This window comes from Garra rufa, chromosome 11 (genome assembly GCF_049309525.1).
Source record: "Garra rufa chromosome 11, GarRuf1.0, whole genome shotgun sequence".
NCBI classification, from domain to species: domain Eukaryota; kingdom Metazoa; phylum Chordata; class Actinopteri; order Cypriniformes; family Cyprinidae; genus Garra; species Garra rufa.
The window spans coordinates 36,164,577-36,190,601 of NC_133371.1; the positions used below are offsets into that span (position 1 = coordinate 36,164,577).

At 39.2% G+C, this 26,025-nt stretch overlaps 2 protein-coding genes across 2 annotated transcripts in view; both read right to left on the reverse strand.

Annotated features, from left to right (window-relative positions):
- The window catches only part of plcg2 (phospholipase C, gamma 2), a 121,290-nt gene extending 103,047 nt beyond the window's left edge, over positions 1–18,243 (reverse strand). The window contains exons 1-19 of the mRNA XM_073850865.1: positions 17,894–18,243; positions 16,421–16,623; positions 13,496–13,648; positions 12,841–12,934; positions 12,663–12,710; positions 12,490–12,574; positions 12,219–12,302; positions 10,674–10,717; positions 10,504–10,564; positions 10,329–10,430; positions 10,132–10,250; positions 9,943–10,028; positions 9,728–9,845; positions 8,646–8,814; positions 3,920–4,015; positions 3,745–3,828; positions 3,480–3,661; positions 528–728; positions 259–378 (exon numbers count right to left, since the gene is read on the reverse strand). Coding sequence (XP_073706966.1) covers positions 259–378; positions 528–728; positions 3,480–3,661; positions 3,745–3,828; positions 3,920–4,015; positions 8,646–8,814; positions 9,728–9,845; positions 9,943–10,028; positions 10,132–10,250; positions 10,329–10,430; positions 10,504–10,564; positions 10,674–10,717; positions 12,219–12,302; positions 12,490–12,574; positions 12,663–12,710; positions 12,841–12,934; positions 13,496–13,648; positions 16,421–16,604 — 2,030 coding nt within the window. The 5' untranslated portion in view covers positions 16,605–16,623; positions 17,894–18,243. The remainder of the gene's footprint in view (positions 1–258; positions 379–527; positions 729–3,479; positions 3,662–3,744; positions 3,829–3,919; positions 4,016–8,645; positions 8,815–9,727; positions 9,846–9,942; positions 10,029–10,131; positions 10,251–10,328; positions 10,431–10,503; positions 10,565–10,673; positions 10,718–12,218; positions 12,303–12,489; positions 12,575–12,662; positions 12,711–12,840; positions 12,935–13,495; positions 13,649–16,420; positions 16,624–17,893) is intronic.
- Positions 18,244–19,554: 1,311 nt separating this feature from the next.
- On the reverse strand, positions 19,555–25,881 carry meak7 (MTOR associated protein, eak-7 homolog). Its single transcript, XM_073850734.1, has 7 exons — positions 25,872–25,881; positions 24,427–24,657; positions 23,362–23,506; positions 21,886–22,284; positions 21,144–21,262; positions 20,518–20,700; positions 19,555–20,434 (listed from the first exon to the last, which is right to left on the reverse strand). Exons 1-7 carry the CDS (start codon positions 25,878–25,880, stop codon positions 20,318–20,320), a joined length of 1,203 nt encoding a protein of 400 aa, XP_073706835.1. The 5' UTR covers position 25,881; the 3' UTR covers positions 19,555–20,317.
- Between the last annotated feature and the right edge of the window lie 144 nt (positions 25,882–26,025).

The window sequence follows — 26,025 nt, forward strand, 5'->3', positions numbered from 1 at the left end:
ACTTTGGATCAAATAAATACAGGCTCGGTGAGCAGAAGAGACTTCTTTAAAAAAAAAAAACTAACTGTTCAAAAACTTTTGACTGGTAGTGTATATATGCATGTGTAAAAATCTAAAAATTAAAAACTTTTAAATTTCATGTTTCATGCATTTTTTCTTAATTGATTGTGAAAAATCTTACCAAATTTCTGAGAGAAACTGTTTCTATACCAGATTTTTATTCAGTGTAATGCAGAGCTGAAAAACAAAGAGTAGCACCTGAAGGTGATGGCGTAAGAGTCTGAATCTTCTCTCTGTCTGATGAGGAAGGCTCCATCTCGAGGGATCCTCATGAGATAGTCCTCCGCCTCACCCCGACTCAAGTTACTGTAAAACCACCTATAGACAAGAAAACCACAGTTTCACGTATACGGTGCATCTGCAGACACTTGTGAGGGTTAAAAAAGCTGTCCACGTGGTCTTCAGCAGCCCTGCTGGCCGGGATGTGGTGAACACCATGAAGTTTGTTTGTGCGTGTATTGACTTACCCTTCTAACAGGTGTTGATCTGGTCGAGGCACAAAGTCAGAGAGGCGCAAGTTGAAATCCTGACAGCGGAGAAGGTTTTCTCTGTAATACTGAATAAGCGCGTACACACTGGGGAAGTGTAGGTTTTCTGTGAGGAAATAGACAGTGTGGCCTCCTTCTAAGCAAGATCGGATTCGACAATGTTGAACTCGCCCGCTGCGCCTGTAAGGACCAAATGGGGAATTTATTTAGCAAAAAGTAAGAAAAGCAAAGACAAAAGTTATTAAAGGTGTCCTATTATGTCCCTTTTTCAAGATGTAATATAAGTTTCAGGTGTCCCCAGAATGTGTCTGTGAAGTTTCAGCTCAAAATACCCCACAAATAATTTATTATGTAACTTTGAAAATGCGCATTTTGAGTGGAAGCAGAAACACGTTGTTTTTGTGCAGTGCTCTGTAAATGCAAATGAGCTGCAGCTCCCCGCCCCTTTTTCAGAAGAGGATGTGCCTTTACAGCTCATACCTCAGATACTCTGCTAAAAACATCAGTTTTGGTTTTGATTATCATGTCTATCGTGCTGAAATCATGCGCTTTAAAGCCATATGAGTTTAAACTTCTGATATAGGGTTTTCTGAGTGCACACGTCCGAAGCATGTTCACAGAAAGAGACTGTCACATGACATGTGTATTTAACTAAATACTGAACTTATCTTTCATGTCTTACAGCGCTTGAACTGTCAAACACACACAAGTTTATGTTAAAAACACACAGGAGTTACAAAAACAGTCAGTTATGTCTGTGAAGGTAAACAGCTGCAAAAGAAATCACATGTTCGTATTAGATCTGTGTGGCAGCAGCATAATATACAGTTAATAAATCAATAAATCCACTGCTCTCGTCACCTCTGAGGCAAGGACCCGTTTATAGCACTTAAAGGAGAACTCCGGTGTGATATTGACCTAAAGTGTATTGAATCATGATACCGAGTGTGAACGTACCTTGCATATCTCATCTCGGTTTGTGTCCAGCTGTCCGAAATCTGGGGTCAGTTAGCCGATGTGTCGAGTGTCGAGCACGAAGGAAACTACAACCTGATACGTTGATAACCTGATAAATTCCTTGGTGCTCGACACTCGACTTATCGTGACTACATTTAAGATGGCGGCGACCGGTCTGTTCCTGGTGGAAGATGTCTGTATAAATCTTCTTGTAAATAAACTACCGGTGCTTTTTCTGAGTTCTCAATGTCTCGTTTTAAATGTCAGGGCCCTAGAAGTCTACCAATGAAGTGTGGAGCTACTTTGTGCCTCGTAAATGGCGTAAAACAGTGATTTATTTACATGGCTTTTCCGATGCCCTGTTGACTCTCATAGACAGCCTGTTGTGAGCATCGGCTAACTGACCCCAGATTTCGGACAGCTGGACACAAACCGAGATGAGATATGCAAGGTACGTTCACACTCGGTATCATGATTCAATACACTTTAGGTCAATATCACACCGGAGTTCTCCTTTAAACACAAAAAAAATCTTGCATAAGCTTGCATTGTAATGAAATTATTTCTATGAAATGGTATTTTTTCAGAAATATACTCTTGTGAACCTCAAGCATGTAAATGTATCATTTATGACTTGGTTATTTACAAAACTGACAGAAAACTAAACTCAAGTGGACGAACACATAAATAGATAATGTTAGCCATTTCAGTTAATGAGGAATTGAGAATCATTTCCTGAAGAATGGTGTCATTATTTTTTAATAAAAAAAGAAATCTTTAAACAACCAGGTAACTACTGTAATGCATGGCTTAGCATAAATTAAATTTAAAAAAAAAAAAGAGTTAGAAGAGGGTGTCAGCTTTTGATAAAATCCACTTTTTATTTAATCATACTGATTTTCTATTAAAAAAGAATAATCAAATTCAAAACTCAAATTCAATGGTAAAATGTAATGATGTTTTTACTGTTGTGTTCCCAACCCAATGTTATGTCATTTCCTGGTGACCTTATTACCACAGAGACATGCCCAAACTAAAGAAATAAAATTAATACATCGGAATTGACTAATATATGACTTATTTAAATTTGCATATCCATATCCAATTTGATTAAACTTTGAAATGTTTATATTATCATACTGATTTCTGTACTTCATAAAAAAAAAAATAGGACGGAACATTAAAAAAAAAAAAAATCCTTGCTAAAACGTATTGATGTTTGTGCTTTGTTTCCTCCACCAAATATAGTGTCATTTCCTGTGTGGTAAAAAAAAAAATGTGTCATCGAGAAAAAACTTTTGCCACAGGGACATTTTTGCCACTCAAACTAAAGCAGTAAAAATATTGTGAAGCTGTGCTAAATGTTACTAATTAACAGTACTCATTACATTAATAAGAAATGTCACTAATATGTGACCCTGGACCACAAAACCAGTCATAAGGGTCATTTTTTATGCATAGGACAATATTAGGACAATCTGAGGATGCAAAAAATCAATATATTGAGCCTTTAAAGTTGTCCAAATGAAGTTCTTAGCAATGCATATTGCTAAACAAAAATTAAGTTTTAATATATTTACAGTAGAAATTTTTCAAAATATCTTCATGGAACATGACCTTTACTTAATATCCTAATGATTTTGGCATTAAAGACAAATCGATCATTTTGACCCATACAATGTATTGTTGGTTATTGCTACAAATATACCCATGTTTTGTGGTCCAAGCTTACATATGATTTTGATTTCAATCTTTAACAATTGCCAGATTCATTACATAATAGTCAGTATAATGAAACATACAATGTACTGCTTCGCAAGACTGACCCATATAAACTGCTATAAAAGCTTTTTCTCGATTTATTCATTTGAAAAGACTAAATTAAAGATAATAAATAAAATAAAATAATAAAATATGAAATGGAAAACTATCCCTCCTCCTTCTCTAAAGAGTACAAGAGCGGGTCTACATTACCAGAATGAGAGGGTGCAATCATTGACGAAGGTGTCGCTCTCCCGCACTACAAATGTCCCGTCGACTGCCCCCGACTCTGCACAATATTCCTGCAGCAGTCTCTCTGCGGTCTGTCTGCCCTCTGACATCCGCCCGTGAAACCAGGGTTCTGACTGATGAAGTTCTGTACCACCCTGGGTTGCCTGAGGAGAGGTGGTACACAGTTAATATCCTTATTTATGGCATTTTGTGAATCTTATTCTAAAATGGAGTTTCAGTAACTCACCTTTCCAACATCATCCTCTAGTTCATTCTCTTCAGCATAATACAATGTCTTATTCTCGATCACGCAGTAGTGCTTGTACCATCTCTGTAGACAGACACAAGTAATCAAGTAAGGAAACTGGAAGAAGATCAAACAATCACACAAGCCTGTGATAGTGTTCACTGGACTTTGGCACCTCATCGATTGGATCCCAGATGGAGAGCTCTCCTTGCTTATCTCCTTTCCGTAGGTCCTTTTTAATAAAGGCGTCATCAATATTCAGTTTCTTGTGCTGTATGAAAAAGAGAGGATGCATGGCGTTGGATTGCATTGTAAAATCATAGTGTCACAAACGGGACGACCAAGAGTGAGGATCCAAATGCAAGGCTTTATTAAGCAGATCGTAGTCAGACAGACAGGGTCGAAAACACCAGCAAACATGAACAGCGAAGACAATCCAATAGCGTAATCCAATAAACAAGCGTGGGTCAAAATCCAAGTGGGCAGTCCAAATGAAACAATGAAATGAAAACAAGAAACTAGAAAACTAAGACTAAGACTGGGAAAACAAAAACAGAACTATGGCTAGGGAACAACAAGGAGACTAGGAAACCTGAGAGCAAAGGAAAACGCTTGGTAGAGTCCGCTGGAGCAAAACAATACTTCGCGATGTGTGTGTGTGATGAGCTGGCTTTTATGTCTGATAAACAGGAAGTAACCATAGAGGCAGCAGAGGGAGCAGCAACAGTCAGTGGGGGTAAGGGCTCCCTCTGCTGGCCTGGCGTGACATAGCCCCCCCCCAAGGAGCGGCTTCCAGACGCTCCAAAAAACAACAGGAGGAAACAGTCCAGGGGAGCGGTGGGGGGGCCAGGAGACTGAGGCAGAACAGGTTGGGCAAAGGCCCTCCAGAGCAGGGCAGGAGATTCAGGAGCCCTCCAGGGCAGGGCTGGAGGCAGAGCAGTCCTTTGAGGTGGAGCAAGAGTCTTAGGAGCCCTCCAGGGCGGAGCAGGAGGCTTAGCGACCCTCCGGGGCAGAGCAGGAAGCGTAGAAGCCCTCCAGGGCGGAGCCGAAGGCGGAGCAAGGGGTTTAGGAACCCTCCAGGGCGGAGCAGGAGGCGGAGCGGCCCTCCAGGGCAGAGCAGGAGGCGCAGGAGCCCTCCAGGGCGGAGCAGGAGGCGCAGGAACCCTCCAGGGCGGAGCAGAAGGCGCAGGAGCCCTCCAGGGCGGAGCAGGAGGCGCAGGAGCCCTCCAGGGCGAATCAGGAGGCGCAGGAGCCCTCCAGGGCGGAACAGGAGGCGCAGGAGCCCTCCAGGGCAGAACAGGAGGCGCAGGAGCCCTCCAGGGCGGAGCAGGAGGCGCAGGAGCCCTCCAGGGCGAATCAGGAGGCGCAGGAGCCCTCCAGGGCGGAACAGGAGGCGCAGGAGCCCTCCAGGGCAGAACAGGAGGCGCAGGGGCCCTCCAGGGCGGAACAGGAGGCGTAGAAGCCCTCCAGGGCGGAACAGGAGGCCGCATTATGGACTGGGACCTGGGGAGAACAGAGATAGAGGAGGCAGACAGAGCAAGGAGAGAAGTAGAGAGTTCATGGGAGAACGTGGCCTCCATAGCCGTGACCAGGCAGACGAGAACTTCAGGAACGACTTTCGTGGCAGTTCCTGGGCAGACAGAGACTTCTGGAACGGCCCCAGACGCCAAGACAGAGATGACAGGGAACCTAGGCGGTGCAGGCAGAGCAGGGAGTCTTGGCGGGGCAGACAGAGCAAGGGACCTTGGCGGAGCAGACAGAGCAAGGAGTCTTGGCGGAACAGGCAGAGCAAGGAACCTTGGCGGAGCAGGTAGAGCAAGGAGTCCTGGCGGAGCAGATATAGCAGGGAACCCTGGCGGTGCTGGCAGAGCAGGGAGCACTGGCGGTGCTGGCAGAGCAGGGAGCACAGGCGATGCGGGCAGAGCGTGAAGCCTTGGCTGAGCGGGCAGAGCGTGAAGCCTTGGCGGAGCGGGCAGAGCGTGAAGCCTTGGCGGAGCGGGCAGAGCGTGAAGCCTTGGCGGAGCGGGCAGAGCGTGAAGCCTTGGCGGAGCGGGCAGAGCGTGAAGCCTTGGCGGAGCGGGCAGAGCGTGAAGCCTTGGCGGAGCGGGCAGAGCGTGAAGCCTTGGCGGAGCGGGCAGAGCGTGAAGCCTTGGCGGAGCGGGCAGGGCGTGAAGCCTTGGCGGAGCGGGCAGAGCGTGAAGTTCCGCTATGTACGCCACCTCCGAAAGAGGTATAGGCGCAGCGGACATGCCTGTAGATGAGGTCTCCAGAACAAACTTGTGGGCAGACTCATGGGCCGAAGAGGCAACTGGGGCGCAGTGTGCAGCCCACACACTCAAAATGGCGATAGCCATAACAGGTAACACAGTTGGCAGAGGAATGCCCTCCGGGTCATTGGGCGTGGGGCTTGGGAGCGTTGGCTCTGTGTGACTTGGGAGCGTTGGTTCTGCATGGCTTGGCAGCGTTGGCTCTGCATGGCTTGGGAGCGTTGGCTCTGCATGGCTTGGGAGCGTTGGCTCTGCATGGCTTGGGAGCGTTGGCTCTGCATGGCTTGGGAGCGTTGGCTCTGCATGGCTTGGGAGCGTTGGCTCTGCATGGCTTGGGAGTGAAGGCTCTGGATGCTCAGGGGAGATGTGACTTGGCAGTGAAGAAGTAGCTATGACCTGACTCGTCATGACAAGAGCAGCAGTGACTTGATTTGGCGTGAGAGGGACAGCTGTGGCTTGGCTTGGCTCGGAGGGAACAGCTGCTTGACTTGGCCTGACAGGAACAGCAGCTGTATCTTGACTTGTCCTGGCAGGGACAGTGACTGTGACGTGACTTGACTCGGCAGGGACAGCAGCTGTAACTTGACTTGACTTGGTAGGAACGGCAGCTGGTGCAGGTTCGAGAGAAGCAGATATGACGTTCACAGGCGATGGCTTGGTTGACGTGGCGTGAGCAGACGCTGGCTTGGTTGACGTGGCGCTAGCAGACGCTGGCTTGGCTGATGTGGCGCTAGCAGACGCTGGCTTGGCTGATGTGGGGTGAGCAGACGTTGGCTCGGCTGACAGTAAGGGACCAGCCGAACGAGCTGACAGCAGTGGTGGGTCCTCCAAGCTAGACATTAGTCTCTGATACGTCCTGGAAGGGTGAGAGTCTGACGCTGTAGCCACCCTGTTAATAACAGCCTCAGGTATGGCGGCCATTTTGTGTGCCAGCACGGGCGTGGCGGTCATCTTGGGTGCAGGCTCTGGCGTGGCGGCCCTCTTTGCAGCAGGCTCTGGCGTGGCGGCCATCTTTGCAGCAGGCTCTGGCGTGGCGGCCATCTTTGCAGCAGGCTCAGGCGTGGCGGCCATCTTAGCAGCAGGCTCTGGCGTGGCGACCATCTTAGCAGCAGGCTCTGGCGTGGCGGCCATCTTTGCAGCAGGCTCTGGCGTGGTGGCCATTCTGACCGGGAACTCAGGAACGGAAGCCATCTTATGAACGTGCTTTGGAACGGCGGCCATCTTGTGAGCAGGGTCTGGAAGAGCGGCCATTTTGCGAACAGGATCAGGAAGGGCGGCCATCTTGGGTGCAGTCTCAGGAAAGGCGGCCATCTTATGAGCTGACTCGGGAAGGACAGCCATCTTGGAAGCAGGCTTTGGGACGGCGGCCATCTTGTGAACTGGCTTGGGGGTGGCAGCCATCTTGTGAACAGGCTTGGGGATGGCTGCCATCTTGTGATCGGGCCTTGGGGTGGCAGCCATCTTGTGAGAGAAGTCAGACGTGGTAGATTTCTTGTGAGCTGGGTCCAATCGGGTGACCATCTTGAATGCGGACTCAGGAAGGATGGTCATTCCGAAAGCTGATTCGGGAAAGGCGGCCATTTTGTGAACAGGTTTAGGGAAGGTAGCCATCTTGTGAAGGGGCTCCTGAAAGGCAGACATCTTATGAACAGGCTTTGAACTAGCAGACATCTTGTGCTTTGGCTCTGGGCTAGTAGACATCTTGTGCTGTGGCTCGAAGCTAGCAGACGTCCTGTGCTGTGGCTCGAAGCTAGCAGACATCTTGTGCTGTGGCTCGAAGCTAGCAGACATCTTGTGCTGTGGCTTGAAGCTAGCAGACATCTTGTGCTGGGGCTCAACTAGAATACCCACAGTACATGGAGAGCCGCATAACGACAGTGCATAGTTCATATAATCCTTCAGTGAGCATAAGGATTTCCCCCCAGGCAACATTGATCTTGTTGGTTCATTCAGCCCCATACGGAATAAGTCCTTAAAGTATACCTCATCAAAAAATGATACTTTATGCAACAACTCACTGAAACGTTGAACATATTCCTTGATGGGGAGATCTCCTTGTCTGAGGAGCAGAAGTTGGTCGACTGGGTCCATGTTGTGATGCTGGTGGTGAGTAAAGCCGCTGGATCCGGGTGTGGCGAAGTATTCTGTCACAAACGGGACGACCAAGAGTGAGGATCCAAATGCAAGGCTTTATTAAGCAGATCGTAGTCAGACAGACAGGGTCGAAAACACCAGCAAACATGAACAGCGAAGACAATCCAATAGCGTAATCCAATAAACAAGCGTGGGTCAAAATCCAAGTGGGCAGTCCAAATGAAACAATGAAATGAAAACAAGAAACTAGAAAACTAAGACTAAGACTGGGAAAACAAAAACAGAACTATGGCTAGGGAACAACAAGGAGACTAGGAAACCTGAGAGCAAAGGAAAACGCTTGGTAGAGTCCGCTGGAGCAAAACAATACTTCGCGATGTGTGTGTGTGATGAGCTGGCTTTTATGTCTGATAAACAGGAAGTAACCATAGAGGCAGCAGAGGGAGCAGCAACAGTCAGTGGGGGTAAGGGCTCCCTCTGCTGGCCTGGCGTGACACATAGACACTGCTTTTCTGATTTTTTTTAATACTGCTTTTCTACCTTGATGATGATCTTGCCCTTCAGTTGGGTTGGTGACGGCAGTTGTTCCGCTTCTGGTTCCAGCGGCTCGGTCAGGAGCTTGTCTTGGAAAATATCTTTGAACACCTGAGCCATAAATTTCTGTTGCTTGACGTCACAGTGTTCTTCGATGGACAGCACCACAGGATACCTGGCCAACAGTGACATGTTCATAAACATACTACAAAAAAACTACAATTTCATTTTTAATTATTTTGATTTAAAAAATTATTTATACAAGTATAACAAAAAAGTGGTTTATATCAGGTAGCATTAAATACTATGTACTTAAACCTACCTGAATGTTTGTCCGCCAGCTGTTCTTTAGAAAAATCCTTCAGGTCCCACAAGTTCTGTGGTTTTTCAGCATTTTTGTGTATTTGAACCCTTTCCAATAATGACTGTATGATTATACGATCCATCTTTTCACACTGAGGACAACTGAGGGACTCATATGCAACTATTACAGAAGGTTGAAACGCTCACTGATACTCCAGAAGGAAAATCGATGGATTTAGTGCAGGGGTGAAAACTTTTGAACAGAATGAAGATTTTTCTTATTTTGCCTAAATATCATATTTTTTCCATTAAGTACTGCCCTTCAGAAGCTACAGAAGATACGTACATGTTTCCCAGAAGACAAAATAAGTTAAATTTACGCTGATCTGCAAATTCCAAAAGTTTTCACCCCCTGACTCTTAATACATTGTGTTTTCTTCTGAAGCATCAGTGAGTGTTTGAACCTTCTGTAATAGTTGCATATGAGTCCCTCAGTTGTCCTCAGTGTGAAAAGATGGATCTCAAAATAATACAGTCATTGTTGGAAAGGGTTCAAATACACATAAATGCTGAAAAACCAAAGAATTTGTGGGACCTGAAGGATTTTTCTGAAGAACAGCGGACAGTTTAACTGTTCAGGACAAACAAGGGACTTGTGAACAACTATAACTAAACAAAAAAAAAAAAACATGTGTGGTATTAAGAATCAAGTGATGTTCTCTCTGTTAGGAGAAATGAACCTTACAAATAAATGTGTGAATGTGTGTGTGCGATTGATGACTAACTCAGATGTTGCAAAAGCATGATCATTGATGGCCTTCACCACGTCCTTAAACTTTATTTTGGAGGTCATGGTCCGTCCATGATATATGACAGGTTCATCTGGACCACACCAGCAGTCCACTGCATTATGCAAATAAAACACAAAATAATATGAACTATAACCATATAACATAAAACTAAGTAAAAATGAAGATAAACTGGCACTTTGATCACTGACACTCAACACAGCGACAGCCCAGCCTCAGGCAGCGCACATAAGCTTCTGTTGAGGACTCGCTGCGCAGTTGATCTCCAGTCAAATATCTGTGAACAAAAAGCAAAACACATGAAGTAACACAGGAAGTTCATAATGAAGAGGAGAAGCTGCTGTATGTGTGTCATGAGCATGAAGAACAGCAGCACTGACGTGTTGTGAGAAGAGTTGATCCAGTAGTGAGACAGAGGATTGTTCATGTCCAGTGGGCAAATCTCTGAGAATTTCTCATCCCAAATCGAGTTCTCTTTGGAGAAGAGAAAACTGAGGAACTAGAAAGACAGAAAGAAAGCTCTCGAAACACATCACCTACAGTAAGCATAAAGCAAATAGATCTATATAACCTGTACCTCTTCAACAGTAAAAGCTGGATCGTTGGTCTTCCTCATGGTGTCATCAATGAAGGTAGTCATAAGCTCTCTGACTTGATTCAGATTGTTGGCCCAAGTCTCCTGCAAAATATATTTACAGTATTTGTTTTGTGTGAAACAGTATTTGAATGAAATAGATATGGTATAGACTTACTCTTTGATGATATAAAAGGAATCTTTGAAAATCGGCAAGTTGAATAGGCTGATCGCTGTTACTGTAGAGGAAAACATACAATATATTTAAGAATGAGAATGTTAGCATGACCTCATGACACACATTTAAAGAACTGATTTAAACAAAATAATGTTTTGACAATGTCTTACCCCAAGATGAAAGCACACGACTCCTTTTTAAACTCATCTAGAATCTAACAAAAAGACAAACAACATAGATGAGACTTTTACATTTTATAATCCTGTTCTTTCAATAACTTCCTATTCACTACAGAATGCTAAAAAAATGCATTACAGTTAAAATGGCCACTGGCAACCACACACAAATATTAAGCAGCACAACTTGTTTAAAAATGTTAATTGAGTAGAAAATCGCATATTAGAGTGATTTCTGAAGGACGTTGTGACACTGATATGGAAGCTTGTTTCTGCCAGTGAATAAAAAAAAAAAAAATTTTTTAAAAGATAATTGCAATTTTTTACTTGCAATTGCGTCTTTACATCGCGCAATTGTGAGTTATAAAGTCAGAATTGCGAGATTAAAACTTGCAAATCAGACTTTTTTTTCTCAGAATTGCGAGTTTATCTCGTAATTGTGGCTTCTTTCTCAGATTTGCGAGTTTATATCTCGCCATTTTGACTTTCTAACACACAATTGCGCGTTATAAAATCAGAATTGCGAGAAACTTGCAAATCTGACTTTTTCCTCAGAATTGCGAGTTTATATCTTGCAATTGTGACTTTTTTCTTAGATTTGTGAGTTTATATCAATTTTGACTTTATAACACACAATTGCAAGTTATTAAGTCAGAATTGTGTGATATAAACTCACAAATCTGACTTGTGAGTTTGCATCTAACAGTTGTGACTTTTTTTAGGTGACTTAGATTTGTAAGTTTGTCTCGCAATTCATTACATGAGATATGAGCAATTCTGACAACATATCAGTCTTTTCCCCCTCAAAACTGGACTTCATAACTTGCAACTGCGAGTTTATATCTCACAATATGGATAAAATGTCAGAATTGCATTAAAAAAAACTGAATTGCAAGATACAAACTTGCATTTAAGAAAAAAAGTCAGAATTGTACGTTTTTATCTCACAATTCTGACTTTATTTCTCGCAAATGTGAGTTTATATCAATTCTGAGGAAAAAAAGTCGTAACTGTGAGATAAAAGGACTTTATAACTTGCAATTGCGAGTTTATATCTCCCAATATGGAGAAAAAAGTCAGAATTACGAAACACAAACTTGCATTTTTAAGAAAAAAAGTCAGAATTGCGAGTTTATATCTCACAATACTGACTTTATTTCTCTCAATTATGAGTTTATATCAGTTCTGAGGAAAAAAAGTCAGAATTGTGAGTTTATATCTCACAATTCTGAGAACAAAAGTCATAACTGTGAGATAAAAAGTACAATAACCTTTTATATATATCTTTATATTTAATATTTTTAATCAGTGGTGGACACAGGCTTCCATACACTGAAGACTGGAATAATAGCTGCTGAAAATTCAGCTTTGCATCACAGGAATAAATTACATTTTAAAACATATTACTATTGAAAACAGTCATTTTAAATTGTAATAATATTTCATGATATTACTGTTTTTACTAGACTTTTTACATCTTGAAAAAATCTTACCGATCTCAAATGCATTTTATCCAGCACTACTAAACGGCATACTTACTATCTTTTGGTTTTCAAACATCAAAAGATTGTAGAATTTGTGAAACTGCTCAAAATCCAGAACTTCTTTCTTTGCTCCCAACCCCTAAAATTAAAAAGGTAACACTTTCAGAGCAAAGCCAAATGTAAAACTTAAAAATGGATAAAAACAGATCATCATCTGCAAAACTTTAGGAGAGGAAGTGTTCCCACTCAGCTGCCGTAAAGTTTTCCATATGATGCAAAGCATACACTTCCGTCAAGATAATGTGTATACAATGTATCATTCATACCGCAATTCTGTCCTTCAAAAAACGTCCACTTGGTACTTTAAAGTTCATCTGCGGCATCAGAGACTTGAGCTCTTTCAGGGTGATGCTGTGAGAGACAGAAAAAGAGCATGAATAAGTTGAAATAACCTAAAATCAGACTGGTTAAGAAAAAGGTGAAAGAGAAAGAGGAGAACCTGTTTTTCTTTGTTTGATCAACAGAGTACATCTGCTTCCTTAGCCAGCTACAGTAGAGGAAAAGCAAAGAATGAAACAAAAATATGATTTGCGTTATGGTTTATGGATACACAAGGTACACTATCTGTATGTGTATGTGTGTGTGTGTGTGTGTGTGTGTGTGTGTGTACACAGTACCTTTCTATAATCTCTGGTGTGTGAGCCTCCAATGTCTCCTGTCTGAGTAACTCCAGTCCTGTTAGCCATTTTTCTGCATCCTCCACTGAATCAGCTGTGGAACAACAAAAGCTATCAGCACTAAAAACAATGCAGCTAGCATTTTAAGAACCCATCATATTCTTATTCTGACAACCAGTCAAAGAATAAAATATCCATTGACACATGGAAGCAAAATCAAATTAACCTAAAAGCATATATTGAAAGACAGGAAGTGCCTCCTTGAATAGTCTGTTATATTCACAGCAGTCACATGCTACAGTACAATTATCTATCATGCACATCACGCATATTACATTGTACATATTCATATCTCATAATGCACTTTGCAATAAGGTGTCATTTGATAAAATTAGTTAATGTATTAACTAACACGAATGAACAATGAACAATACATTTATTACACTATTTATTAATCTTTGATAATGTTAGGTAATAAAAAACGTTCATTGTTAGTTCATGTTACTTCACAGTGCATTAACTAATGTTAACAAACACAAGTTGTGATTTTAATAATGCATTAGTAAATGCTAAAATTAACATTAAGATTAATAAATGCTGTAGAAGTGTTGTTCATATTTAGTTTGCGTTAACTGAATTGTAAAGTGTTGCATACCTCCCAGACTGAGAGTGTTGAGAACAAACTGAGAGCCATAGAATATAGTAAAGCATGAGTTTGGGTCTGTATTTTTATCTTTGCTGTCCTTGAATCGATCAAAGTCTTTGGAGTTTTTTCCTGCTCGTACTTCCCGGATCTCAAAGAGGTCCACTGCAAAAATGAGATTGCAACATATAAACATATACATGTACAGTGTTCAGATAAACAAACAGCATTCAACAGTTCAGATTAGTGCTGATTAAAAATAATTTGTTACTCTAAAGCTAAAAATATTTATAAATATAAATAGAGGAAAAAGTGGCAAACTAGCAACTAACTGAAATACAATAATAACATAAATTTAGTGCTTCAAAACAAATATAAAATAATAATAATAATAATAATAATAATAATAATAATAATTAAAGCTAAATAAAACTTTAAACTCTAAAGCGCGTATCGTGAATCATTTGATTCAAAGCAGAACTTCAAAATGTGTATATCGAATCATTTGATTCAGAACAGGACTTTATAGCCCGTATAGCGAATCATTTGATTCAGAACAGGACTTTACAGCGCGTATGGTGAATCATTTGATTCATAACAGGACTTTACAGCGCGTATGGTGAATCATTTGATTCATAACAGGACTTTACAGCGCGTATGGTGAATCATTTGATTCAGAACAGGACTTTACAGCGCGTATGGTGAATCATTTGATTCATAACAGGACTTTACAGCGCGTATGGTGAATCATTTGATTCATAACAGGACTTTATAGCCCGTATAGCGAATCATTTGATTCAGAACAGGACTTTACAGCGCGTATGGTGAATCATTTGATTCATAACAGGACTTTACAGCGCGTATGGTGAATCATTTGATTCATAACAGGACTTTATAGCCCGTATAGCGAATCATTTGATTCAAAACAGGACTTTATAGCCCGTATAGCGAATCATTTGATTCAGAACAGGACTTTACAGCGCGTATGGTGAATCATTTGATTCAGAACAGGACTTTACAGCGCGTATGGTGAATCATTTGATTCAGAACAGGACTTCGAAGCGCGTGTAGCGAATCATTTGATTCAGAACAAGACTTCGAAGCGCGTATTGCAAATCATTTGATTTCAATCTGGACATGGGAGTGGCTTTGCGGGATGTTTTATCCCCACGGGGATAAAAATAATTAAGCAGAGGCAGAGATGCATAGACCAGAGGTGGGAAATCCCCCCCATACCCCCAGCAAATCACACCCTTATTGTGAATAATACTACAATAACACTGGCCCAAATCTGATTTAAAAGAAAGAAAAAAACAACAACTGATCATTCTTTTGTGGAATTGTTTTGAATACATAAATTGATGTTAGTATATGAATATCTGAAACACCATCACAAGGTGCATGACATGTTGTATAACCAGCAGAAGTAAGAGTATACACAGTATAAAATACAGTAGTCATGTGAAGAAACAGTGGGCATATTAGGTGGAGAGGAATAGAGAAGCGGCCAAGAAAATGTGTGGAAACTACATGAAAAACCCTGTGAGTGGGACTTTAGAGGGTGTGAAAGATGTTTTGATGACTGTGATGGCAGTACAGACTGTCATAATTACTGGCAACCACCAAAAAGCCACACCCAAGAAGTGTTCTCCTACAAAATGCCATGGTACCATATGTGTTAAAATTGCTGCTGCCCATGGAGACTTTAAGATAGTAAAGTAGCTCACTTGATTTTGAGACACTGCCCATGAATACTGTCTGAAATAAGCTCTCTGTTAATGCAAAGATCATCCTGGAATGTTAAAATTTGATGGTCAGTTCATCTCACCATCCCTATTTGTTTGTGAGATAATTTTATATAACATTTTTAGTGATTTAAACTGAGCTTGGGATCAGTTTGGGATCAGCACAGTTTCTTTTTTCATCAAGGATGCATTAATTGACTAAAAGTTAAAGACTTTTAAAAGTTCAAAAATATTTTTGAACAGCAAGATGTTTAATGTTTTTTAGGTACGTTTCTTCTGCTTACCAAGCCTGCATTTATTTAATTCAAAGTACAGGAAAAACAGTACAATTTTGAAATATTTTTACTATTAAAATAGCTGTTTTCTATTTGAATATATTTTAAAATGTAATTTAATCCTGTGATTTCAAAGCTGAATTTTTAGCATCATTACTCCAGTCACATGATCCTTCAGAAATCATTCTAATATTCAGATTTTCTGCTCAAAAAACATTTATTATTTTTATGTTGAAAACAGCTGAGTGGATTTTTTTCAGTTTTTTTGACGAATAGAAAATTCAGAAAACAGAATTTATCTGCAATAGAAATCTTTTGTAACATTATAAATGTCTTTACCATCATTTTGATCAATTGCTAAATAAAAGTATTAATTTCTATAATTTCATTCCAAATAAATAATTATGAAGAGCTTTTGAAGGGTATAGTACACATTTTTTAAAACTGTTTTAAATATGTATAATAATAATAATAATAATGTTTCTTGAACAGCAAATCAGCATATCAGAATGATTTCTGAACAATCATGTGACACTAAAGGCTAGAGTAACAATGAAAATGTACCTTTGATCACAAGAATAAATTACATTTGAAAATATATTCAAATAGAAAGCACTTATTTTAAATAGTTAAAATATTTCACGTTATTACTGCTTTTGCTGTATTTCGGATCAAATAAATGCAGGCTTGGTGAGCAAAGGAGAATTCTTTAAAAACTAAAAAAACTTTTGCTGGTAGTGTAAATGCAACTTGGTTTGATAGTTTGCTATATAATTCAAATGGCGACATATTTCTAACATTCATAGTGAATAATTAGTGCTAAAGCAAGACACTAAAAACATCAAGGCCATCATAGATATAATAGCAAACACTGTGAAGTGTGAATATGAGAAATAAGCTTGAAGGTAGACACTCACACACTCCTTCTGTCTTGTTGGCGGTGCGTGACCAGGCCACCTGTCGCGTCTCCATGATGACCTGCACCGTAAGCCTCTCCATCCTCTGTCTGTACACGGTCATCACTATCCCCATCTCCAAGTCTCGCTTAATGAGACTCTTACTGTACTCGGTCAGGTCTCCCTGCTTAACGCGGCCCGCCATCACAGCCTTTGGTCGCACACTGACAAAAACAAACGGCAGCTACTTATTGCAATCTGGGTGGTACACATATAGCCTCGTAACACGTATATAGTTACTCTTTTGGCAGGTCTGCCTTATTTACACTGGAATGACATGGCAAAAAAGTCTGTAGTTTGAATATCAAAACACGATGGACTGTCATATTCAAATCGGTGTCAAACATTAATAAAACCCAGAAATGAAAATTCTGTCATTATTTACTCAGTTACTCTAATAATACAAAAGGAGATATTTAAAATTGTTGAATTGTTGTTTTAAACAAAAATGGCAAAAAAAATCTTTAAAAAATAGTTTATATCTTCTACAGATGAAAGAAACTCAAGTTTGTCAAGACATGAAGAGGACTAATGAAGAAGTTGTCTGCTCTGCTGAAGTAAGTCCTCATTAAACATAATTTCCTAGAATTAGTTTTTCTTTACGTAAGTTTTGAGTTTAAACAAGAACAATGTGTGAAAACAATGTTAATATGTAATTTCCCAACCATGTGTGTGACTTACCAGCTCTGATAATAAAAATTATCACCACCTAAAGAGAAATACGACAAGCGGTTATCTGTGACTAAACAGTGCACCTTTTAGAGTCAGTTTTCCAAACTGTTGAACCATGGCAAGCAAAATAGATGCTTCATGGTTCCCCATAGAAGCCAATATTTGCATTGCAAATGAGTAGCTGAGTACGGTGGAAGTGTCCCAAAGTAGGTCCCTCTTTAAAAGTAAAGTATTAACCCATAAACTCAATGTGGTTTCCATTCAGAAACCTTTGTACATCACCCACACCCTCCATTCTTCCATTTTGCGCTTTCTGTGTGAAACAAACAGAGAAACCACTCTTTCCTGACATTTAAACAAGCGCCAAGATAAAACTCAAGGTATCTAAGCAAAAATCAATTTACGTTGGCATAAACAAACACGAGATAAGAATAAACGAAGGTCTGTTGCTCAAAGTTTGTCCTTACTGTAAGTACAATACGTAATTGTTATCATTAACAACAAGAGGCTGTGGAAACAACCGCTCTAATGTGCTTTATTATAGCCAACGGAACTGTATAGAAGATTTTGTACGTTATTTATTATGCATCTTTTTGCAAATGTAAGCATTTTCCCATTAGGAATTAATAAAGGAGCTCATATTTTAGTTTTAATAAAACTCCATAAGCTTAAATGTAAAAAAGAAGGCCTATAAATCAAATGTATACATACATAAACAACTACTGTAACACCCCGTAATGTAAATAAACTAACGTTACTCACCCAACTTTAGAGAAGAAAATCAATGACCGCGTCGAGAACCACCTGCTGTAATCAAACTAATTCTCATTTTTAAAAACGAAATAGCCTAATGCTGTCTTTTTTAAAAAGTAAAATAAAATCTATGATCAGTCTAGTTAAAATGTGGTCAGTTCCTCTATTCGCTAAACACAAGGAAGTGAAGAGATCTAAATGAGAATTTAAAAAAAAATCCGGAAGCAAAATTATCTATGCAAAATCCCCAGGGAAGAGAGGGCGATGTGTGCACTACTCAGTCAAATTGTTGTGCCCTAGTGCAAAGTTTGAAAATACCAAAAACGCGACATCTTGATACAGGAAAAGCGCTTATTTCAATGACGGGTGTTCAAAGTCGCATGTTGCCATTGTCGACGTCTTGATGACATCACGTTTTTTTCCTGTCATTTAGTGTTTTGTATTTGGTAACATTACTAATAATGACTTGGTCAAACTAAATGTATGGCTCTGAATGACCGAATGCAGTTTTTAACTGCTAAAACTCAAGCATTGTCTCTAAATAAACTGTGAGGTGATATGAAAACGAAACCACCTGTTTTTGGCAGCTGGGCGCTGCCTATTAGAGGAACTTTGTTTCTCCGAAATTATTTTAATGACCGAGTCCCTAAAAGACTGTTATTTCTTTAATCACACGAATACGAATACGAAAACTTCGAATTTCGAATTTAATTCCTGTGCTTTTCTAACCCAGCGTTACTTTCCCACTGCATTCCATTGTTCACTTGCATTCAGAATGCATACAAAGTTAACAGACGAGAAGAGGCAGTTTGGTTACATATGAAAATATTACCATAGTAACTTACTGTACTATATATAAAACTCACTTCCTTCTAAAAAAAAAAAGGTTAAATGCTATAAAACCAAAGGGGTTTCACTAATGATTCAATGATCATGATATATACTAATGCTATACTAATGATATATATATATATATATACTAATGATGTACTAATGATAAAACTCACTTCCTTCTAAAAAAAAGGTTAAATGCTATAAAACCAAAGGGGTTTCACTAATGATTCACTTGATGTTGTAGAGCAGACTGATTTAGGATAATGGATAATAAACAACATAAACGCAGATAGTAGTAATCTATATTGCTTATTGATACTGTGATGCATGCTGGGTACTCATGTAGACCTACAGCATCTATAAAAGTTGGTTTAAAGTTTAACCACTCTGATTTGACTGAACTCCAAACTATGACAATGCATAAAAGAAGAAAATACCATATTTATTATGGTTTTATAATATTATCATGATCTCTTGTACATTTTCATTCTGAGAAATGCATTTGCATTTATGAATTTGTCAGATTTTTTTTTTTTGGGATAAAAAAATCAAGCAAACAAGCATGTTTTATGTATTTATTTTCCATTTAATGCATGAATCTTGCAGTTTTCAGACACTAAATTTATCAGTCAAGACAAAATGCAACCATATACACTACCAGTCAAATGTTTTTGAACAGTAGGATATTCAAAGAAGTCTCTTCTTCTCATCAAGCCTGCATTTATTTGATCTCAAATACAGCAAAAGCAGTAATATTGTGAAATATTTTACCATTTTACCATGCTTTCTATTTTAATATATTTAAAAATGTAATTTATTCCTGTGATTTCAAAGGCTTTTGTAACATTATACACTATACCATTCAAAAACTTGGAATCAGTATAATTTATTTATTTTTTGCGAAAGAATCAATAAAAATTATTACTTTTATTTAGCAAAGACGCTTTAAATTGATCAAAAGTGATTATACAGACATTTATAATGTTACGAAAGATTTCTATTTCAGATAAAAAATGTTTTCAACATATTATTAATAAATGTTTTTTGAGCAGCAAATCAGAATATTAGAATGATTTCTGAGGGATGCTGTGACTGGAGTAATAATGCAAAAATATTTCTTTGAAATCACAAAAATAAATTAAAGATTTTAAAATATATTTCAAAAGTTATTTTAAATAGTACAAATATTTCAAAATTGTACTGTTTTTGCTGTACTTTGGATCAAAAAAAATGCAGGCTTGGTGAACAAAATAGACTTCTTTAAAAAAAAAAAAACTTTTGACTGTTAGTGTAACATCCAGATACTAGATGAGAAATGCAGGTTTCAGTCACACATTGTCAATACTCAGTGTTTAACAGTATTTGACAGAATGTGTTTGTGTGCACATTTTAATATTTCACAGAAAGCAGGAAACCAGCTCCTGGATTTTGCATGTTAACATAAAAACTACACTGTATAAACACCTTAATAAATGATTTGTAACAGTGTAGTTTCATCTATATCTACATTAGTGTAAAAACACAAACCAAACCACACACTGAAATGAAATACTGCTGGTTTGATCTACACGCCGTCTTCATCTTTTTTTCCCTTTCTCACTAATCCTCATCCTCCTCAGGTTCTCGGAGGCCTTGGCTGTGCAGGGTCTTCCCAGTCATTTCCATCATGGCCTGTACTTCAGGATCTGCATCTAGTACGCTTTTCTTCTTCTCATCCTGAAAGTCAACACAAACATTTTTTGAATCAAAATGCTAACCTGAAAATCGAAATTCACTATAGTAACATTACTATTACAGACCTGCTCCTGTTCTTCAGGTGGTTTCCCAACGCCCCACACCTCCACAGTGTCCAGTTTGAAGTCCTCGTCTCCTGAGAGCTGAGGACTGCCATATGTGGTGCAGCGTGGTCGAGCCCTGCTGTGGCCCTGTCCAAAATCGCAATCCAACCACAAGCCAAAATAGCCATGCTGACCACCCATACCCTAAAAAGACAGTGAACTTTATTTGCTCCATTGTGCAAAAGGTACACTATGCTGAAAATGTACCCTCAGGGCAGTAAATGTAGTAGAATTAGTTTTTTCATCAGAGCAGATTTGGAAAAATTCACCGTTACATCACTTGCTCAGTAATGGATCCTCTGCAATGAATAGGTGCCTTCACAATGAGAGTTTAAACTGCTGATAAAAGCATGACAGTAATCCACAAGTAACCCAAATGGTTCCAGTTATGATGTTTTTATCAGCAGTTTAAACTCTCATTCTGGTGGCACCCATTCACTGCAGAGGATCCACTGGTGAGCAAGTGATGTAATGCTAAATTTCTCCAAATTGTTCAAAAAAAAAAAAAAAACTTTATGGCCTGAGGTTGAGTACATTTATCAAAAATGTAAATTTTTGGTGTACTACTCCTTTAAAATTTAACTCACCAAGCCATTCGGCATAGTCTGCTGGCCCTGGTTCAAGTACATGTAATGATTGTTGTAGCCTGTGCAGGTGAACACTCGCATGCAGGGAAAAACGGAGAAGAGGAAGCACCTGGAATCACCTAGTGCAAAAAGAAGAAATATTAAAGGAATAGTTCACCTAAAAATGATATTTTGATGTTTATCTGCTTACCCCCAGGGCATGGTGTAGGTGACTTTGTTTCTTGGGTAGAACACAAACAAAGATTTTTAACTCAAACCGTTGCAGTCTGTCAGTCATATAATAGCAGTCAACGAGACCCACGGGTTTAAGAGTCAAAAAAACACAGACAAAACCAAATTAAACCCTGCGGCTGGTGACGATATACTGAGGTCTTAACACACAAAACAATCGGTCTGTGCAAGAAACTGAACAGTATTTATATATATTTTTTTTACCTCTGATCCACCACAATGTCCAACTGTCCTGAGCATGTTCACAAGCCGCAGCATTAAATTTGGTTTTGTCGGTGTATGTTTTTTGACTCTCAAATCCGTGGATCCCATGACTGCATTATATGACTGCAATGGTTTAAGTTAAAAATCTTTGTTTGTGTTCTACTGAAGAAACAAAGTCACCTACCTCTACATCTTGGATGCCCTTTGGGTAAGCAGATAAACATCAAATTTTCATTTTTGGGTGAACTATCCCTTTAATTCCCTATGTTAAATGCATACCACTATGGTTTCTTCTTTCCAAACTCACCCTGGAACTGAGGTTTAACCTCCCAGCTTTCAGATGCAAAGCCCCCGAAGATATGCCCTTTAGTGTCCTTTACCAAAATGACAGTGGGACCCCGACTTTTGCAGTTGGCCACGAGGCGGGTGAAGCTTTCCCCGTGTATGTTTGTGGAGAACAGCAACCTCCAGGGGGCACTGTGTCCAGCTGGGAGCTGAGGTGATAGGAACATTAGAAGAGGTAGATTCAAGAGACAACGGAGGTCAGTCCAGGGAGCGTACTGACATGGGGGCAACAGAGTTGGGGGAGGACGGGAGGGCAACCCAACCTCGAGACCCTCGCCGATCAGGAGCTCCAAAAACATGGCCATTGCTGGGATCCTGAACAGCCAGTCTTCCAGACAAGGAATGTCACATGTGTTTTGATCTATGAAAGCAACAAGGACACTTGATGTGCACTATATCTGTTAGTTACAGATTTGTTATTGTTAAATAAGCTAAAAGTGAAATTTTACAGCTAAATACTAATATATTTTTATGTATAAACAGCTTAAATCATTTCATTTGTGACCCTGGACCACAAAACCAGTCATAAGGGTTCATTTTTAGCTTTGGCTGAGATACAACTATTTGAAAATCTGGAATCTGATGGTGCAAAAAAATCTAAATTTTGAGAAAATTGCCTTTAAATTTGTCCAAATAAAGTTTTAGCAATGCATATTACTAATCAAAAAATTATTAAAAAATAATTTTCAATATATTTAAGAGTAAAAAAAAAAACAGACAAAACCAAATTTTTACCTCTGATCCACCACAATGTCCAACTGTCCTGAGCATGTTCACAAGCCGCAGGGTTAAATTTGGTTTTGTCTGTGTATGTTTTTTGACTCTCAAATCCGTGGATCCCATTGACTGCATTATATGACTGACAGACTGCAATGGTTTAAGTTAAAAATCTTTGTTTGTGTTCTACTGAAAAAAAAGTCACCTACCTCTACATCTTGGATGCCCTCTGGGTAAGCAGATTAACATCTAATTTTCATTTTTGGGTGAACTATCCCTTTAATTCCCTATGTTAAATGCATACCACTATGGTTTCTTCTTTCCGAACTCACCCTGGAACTGAGGTTTAACCTCCCAGCTTTCTGATGCAAAGCCCCCGAAGATATGCCCTTTAGTGTCCTTTACCAGAATGACAGTGGGACCCCGACTTTTGCAGTTACAGTCCGTAACAATGCATATTACTAATCAAAAATTAATTTTCAATATATTTCCAGTAGGAAATTTACAAAATATTTTCATGGATGAAGATCTTTACTTAATATTTGTCTGATTTTTGGCATACAAGAAAAATCGATAATTTTGACCCATAAAATGGATTTTTGGCTATTGCTACAAATATACCTGTGCTACTTAAGACTGGTTTTGTGGTTCAGGGCCACATTTTTCATTTATACAAATCATTTGAATTTAAAACAGCATTTATTTTGTTATTGTTACAAACCTGAAGATTTTAATTCAGAGGTCAGCTGTTCTGCCAAAAGCTTAACACCCTGAAGCCCATCGCCCATGCGATCTGGTTGCCAAGCTCGCAGATGCCCCCTGTGGGCTAGAGTCTGCACTGCAGCTGAAACCAGATCTTCCATAAACTATTTAATAAACATTATTATTATTATTATTAAACCATATTAGAGTATCATAGTAGCAAGAATGATTTCGAAATTGAACTGAGATTCTTCATTGTTAAACTGGGTCATCATGAGTAAGCAAATTTTAAGGGATAGTTCACCCAAAAATGAAAATTTACTCACAATTTACTCACCCTCAAGCCACCCTGGGTGTATATGACTTTCTTCTTTCAGTTGAATGCAATCAGAGTTATATAAAAAAATGTCCTGGCTCTTCCAAGCTTTATAATGGCAGTGAATGGGTGTTGATATTTTTCTAGTCCAATAAAGTCATCCATCCATTACAAAAAGTGCTCCACACAGCTCTGGATGGCTAATAAAGGTCTTCTCAAGCAAACTGATGCAATTATGTAAGAAAAATATCCATATTTAAAACTTCATACACTGTAATCTCTAGCTTTTGCTAACTGTTGTGTGCACATTCACAAGAGAGTGGCGCAAAACACTGGTCACCAATTAGAAAGACAAATCATTTATTTGTGAAAAAAAAAAAAACGTAGTTCTTGTAAGACTAGCATATTCTCATCTGGGCTTACATTACGCCTGCATCCTACGTCATCCTACTGGAACGCCACTTTCTTGTGAATGCACATACCACAGTTAGCAGAAGCTAGAGATTATGGTTTATAAAGTTTCAAATTTGAATATTTTTCTTACACAAACACATTGATTTGCTTCAAAAGGCCTTTATTAACCACCTGAAGCGGTGTTTTTTTATGATGGATGCACTTTATTGGACTTTAAAATGGGGCAATTTTTAGTTAATTTTTAGGTGAACTATCCCTTTAAGTGTTATTTTTTGTATAACTGTGGTTATAGTTAAATTTTAAAGAAAGTAAAATTAAACAAAACTATATAGAAATGTTAAAAATAATACGTACACCTCTGATCTGCTCAGTTGTGGTAGCAGTAGCCTTTGCACCCTCTGCCATTGCCAATACCAAAGGTGCACGTTCCTCTGCAGTTCCTCTTAGGATATCTGCCAAGAAAATCACCAGCTGCTCGCGACTTATCCCATCACCAGGGGGCAGTGGCACTCCTGGATCAATGCTGTGTATGCCTTGGAACACTCTCTTTATCATTGAGTCTGAGGCCATCTTTCCCATTGTAATCTGAAATCAATTAAAATAAAACTGAGAAGTCCATATCCATGTATGTTAAAGGAGAAGTTCACTTCCAGAACAAAAATTTACATATAATTTACTCACCCCCTGGTCATCCAAAATGTTCATGTCTTTCTTTCTTCAGTCGTAAAGAAACTGTTTTTTGAGAAAAACATTTCAAGATTTCTCTCCATATAATGGACTTCTATGATGCCCGCAAGTTCGAACTACAAAACTAAATACCGTTTTAAAGGGCTTCTTTGCATGTTCAATATGTAAACACTTGGTCGGTACTTCTGCAGCGATGCAGGGTGATTTTAAAGGTGGAGGAGAAAATGAGATGGGAGTTTTTCAACCTACCCTAACTGCCTTGAACTAGAATACAGAGAGTTAGACAAGACCAGCATTTGAGGTTAAAAAGTATATATAAATTGTATATTTTTGTAGAAAATAGCTATAAGACACTTTTTTCTTTGGCTGGGATTGTTTAGCGCCCTTTGAAGCTGCATTTAAACTGCATTTTGGAAATTCAAACTCACGGGCACCATAGAAGTCCACTATAATCCTGAAATGTTTTCCTCAAAAAACATAATTCCTTTACGACTGAAGAAAGAAAGACATGAACATCTTGTATGACAAGGGGGTGAGTAAATTATCTGTAAATGTTTGTTCTGGAAGTGAACTTCTCCTTTCAGTGTTGCCACAGACATGCAATTCAAAAAATAGAAATCACCATTCATAACATTTACATTTATGGTTTTAGCACATGCTTCTTTCTAGATATTCTACAATACTCTTCTGCCTTTTTATAAATAATGTCAGACAACATTTAAATGATTATCCAATAACAAAACCCAATTATTTATAACTGTCCCTTCAATGAGGAAGTAGTTATAGTATGTGGTTCATTTGGAAATATGTAAGCATTTTTTAAAACCAGTTCCCATGTGGTGTTTAAAGCATTAAGTTTAAGACAGTGTTCATTTAGTATCATTAAAATACTATTATAGTTTATATTAATATTTTGATTTTTTGTTGTTAATGCATGTTAACGTTTTTATTTCCATTTTAGTTATAACTACAATAACCAGGACACAAAATCATTGAGGAAGCTAACAATGATATAATCATCAACAAACGTAAAATAACTGTTATCATACAGACTCCAGCAATTAAATTATAACAGATTTAGTTTAGTGTATTATTATGTCATAGCTGCTTACCTTCAGCATGTCTAGGTGTTGCCCCCCCCCCCCAGTGGGGCGATGGCAGTGTTGACTACGCCACCCCTTGGACAAGACTGGAAGAGCAAGGGGACTCTGTTATAAAGAAACACGCACAGGCTTGGTTTAGCAAAGTAAAAAGATACAATGTTTA